This window comes from Penaeus monodon, chromosome 12 (assembly GCF_015228065.2).
Source record: "Penaeus monodon isolate SGIC_2016 chromosome 12, NSTDA_Pmon_1, whole genome shotgun sequence".
Taxonomy (NCBI): Eukaryota; Metazoa; Arthropoda; class Malacostraca; order Decapoda; family Penaeidae; genus Penaeus; species Penaeus monodon.
Genome location: NC_051397.1, coordinates 49092863 through 49095362, shown reverse-complemented (window position 1 = coordinate 49095362; position 2500 = coordinate 49092863). Strand labels below are relative to the sequence as shown.

The following is a 2500-nucleotide window of genomic DNA, read 5'->3' as shown; positions in this document are numbered from 1 at the left end:
TATATGTATGTATGTATTTGTATATATATGCGTGTGTGTGATTGACAGAGGGTGGAGCCAAGCAGCTCATCTGGCATCAGTTATCAGTCTGTGAAAGCGATAATAAGATTCTCTCCTGTGTGTTTCGGGCATCTGCTAAGTACTTCAAGGGTACACTGAACACGACATAAATAACACTGCGTAGAGGGATCTGTGCAGTGTTGCAAATACCACGATCGCCGCAATATGAATTCCTTAATGCAACAGATAATATTGATAGCGCTTCTGGCCGGATGCCTCGGGGGTACTCAGGGTCGAACTGGGGGTCCAGGGAATCCCCCCAGGGCGAGGCGTCCCCGGCAGAGCTCGTGTCCTGATCCCGAGGACATCCTCCCCTGCGAGTGCACCTTCGACGATCAGTTCGGGGCCATGGACATGAACTGCTCCGGCGTCCTGGACGAGGAGCAGCTCCGCCACGTGTTCCTGGCCAACGTGGCCGACAAGCGGTTCCGAGCTCTCATTATCACCAACAACCCTCACATCCGTATCCTTGAGAACGGCGTCTTCGGCGACTTCACCTTCCAGCGCCTTGACATCATGGACGGCGCTTTGGAGGTGATCGAGGAGGCGGCCCTGACTGGCAGCGCCTCCACGGTCTTCGAGATGAACTTCCACCGAAACAACATCACGGATTTCCCCTTCCTGAGCCTCCGGGAGTTCTCATCCCTCGAGAACCTCAACCTCCACTACAACCAGATCAAGGAGATCCCCGTCTTCGAGTCGGGGTCCTTGAAGGAGTTCTATATCTTTGGGAATCCTTTAGCGCATCTCCCTGTGGACAGCCTCATTGGCCTGCCGAACCTGAAGACGTTTGGTGCGTCGGAATGTGATATACCAGATATATATCCAGGTAACAACGATAACATTACTGTACGTTGGCAATTATGCGATAAAACACGGTGAATTAAATCTTACTCACCTAATTGATTTAAATAGATGTAATTGAAGAGCACATTTAAGTGGACAAGGATATGATTATGTGTGCCAGCGTGCGTTTGTCTTGAACATGCAGGGGTTATCATCATCCATCTAAAAAAAGCCTCAAACCGTTTCTGCAGGAGTCTTCGACAACCAGGTCTCCTTGAGGAACGTGTACTTGCAGGAGAACCGCTTGACCAAAATCCCCAGCGGCGCCTTCCGTACCTCTGGAAAGACGATCTACCACATCGTGCTGGATGACAACCTTATCGTAGAGGTAGCTGAAGGCGCCTTCCCAGGTGAATAGGGGTCCGCTGGTTTGATCTTGTTATTTCGTACAGTCGTACTGGATATCTCATCTCTCTGTTTTCTTAATCCTATCTCCTTTCTCTCTCTCTCTCTCTCTCTCTCTCTCTCTCTCTCTCTCTCTCTCTCTCTCTCTCTCTCTCTCTCTCTCTCTCTCTCTCTCTCTCTCTCCATCCCTCCCTCCTTTCCTCTCCCCCTCAGCCTGTGCATAATTTCAAAGATTTTATTTCGATGTTTATTGTGCTGAGTCGAGTGAAACAAAAGACCAATGTCGTTTTCACTGGAGGAAATATAATACTTCTATTATAGAAAAAAAAAAGATAACCATAAGACTGATCAACGTGTTTTTTTTTTTTCTCACCGAGCCTCTCTTCCTGTCTCTTTCCCGGTCAGACATGAAGGAACACACGTCCATTTACTTGTACAACAACCGGATACGTCTTTTGGAAGAAGCTGTATGGCGCCCGCTCTTGGAGAATGACGTCACAGTCTGGCTCTCCGGTAAGTCGGGTTAAGTTGATAGTGTTTAAGCCACTGAATTATTGGTATGGTTTGCTATAGTGTCGCTCGTGAACGATGAATGAAGGCATTTACTTCCCATTTCTTTCATATTCTGTGTCATTTTGTTATTCATCCCTTGCCATAAATTGCAAGGGTTAAAGATGAAGCAAAACATATTTTACTATTCATCACACTTCGTGACTCTGCTTCAGAGGCAAAGACGGATGGCTTCAGGTACTGTATTCCGTAATCTAAGGAAGTTTTAAAATCTCGCTAGGAAAGATAGCAAACGACACAAAAAAACTGACCCATCTGTAAATTTTAGAATATAATAAATGTGACCTACAAAAGATAAGGTGGTTTACCCTATCTATCCAATCCACATCTTTTGCTAAACATAATGCCTATAGTTTTATAGTTTATAGTTATTATAGTCTATAGTTTTTATAGTTTTTTATTTCTATAGTTATTTCTATAATAACTTACCGCCCCCACCCCCCCAGGTAACCCCTTGACCTGTGGATGCGACGCAGCGTGGGCGGTGCTCAATCCTGACCTCCTAAGGCAGCTTCCCAACGCCCATTGCGAGAGCGGGGTTGACCTGGCTGACCTGGATCCGGGAATCTTCGAATCCTGCTGACCCGTGCGACTCTCAGAGGAACCAGCTCGACCTCGGGAATTATTTGGAGGGAAAAGATAAGTGATTGTAGGAAGGTATAAATAAAATATGTGGAAC

At 46.4% G+C, this 2500-nt stretch overlaps 1 protein-coding gene across 1 annotated transcript in view; it reads left to right on the top strand.

Moving 5' to 3' along the window:
* The first annotated feature begins 173 nt into the window (after positions 1-173).
* LOC119579550 (oplophorus-luciferin 2-monooxygenase non-catalytic subunit-like) overlaps positions 174-2500 on the top strand; it is a 2333-nt gene continuing 6 nt past the window's right edge. Inside the window, exons 1-4 of the mRNA XM_037927455.1 lie at positions 174-889; positions 1098-1256; positions 1657-1764; positions 2268-2500. The exon at positions 2268-2500 is cut by the window's right edge and continues 6 nt beyond it. Coding sequence (XP_037783383.1) covers positions 226-889; positions 1098-1256; positions 1657-1764; positions 2268-2404 — 1068 coding nt within the window. The 5' untranslated portion in view covers positions 174-225 and the 3' untranslated portion in view covers positions 2405-2500. The remainder of the gene's footprint in view (positions 890-1097; positions 1257-1656; positions 1765-2267) is intronic.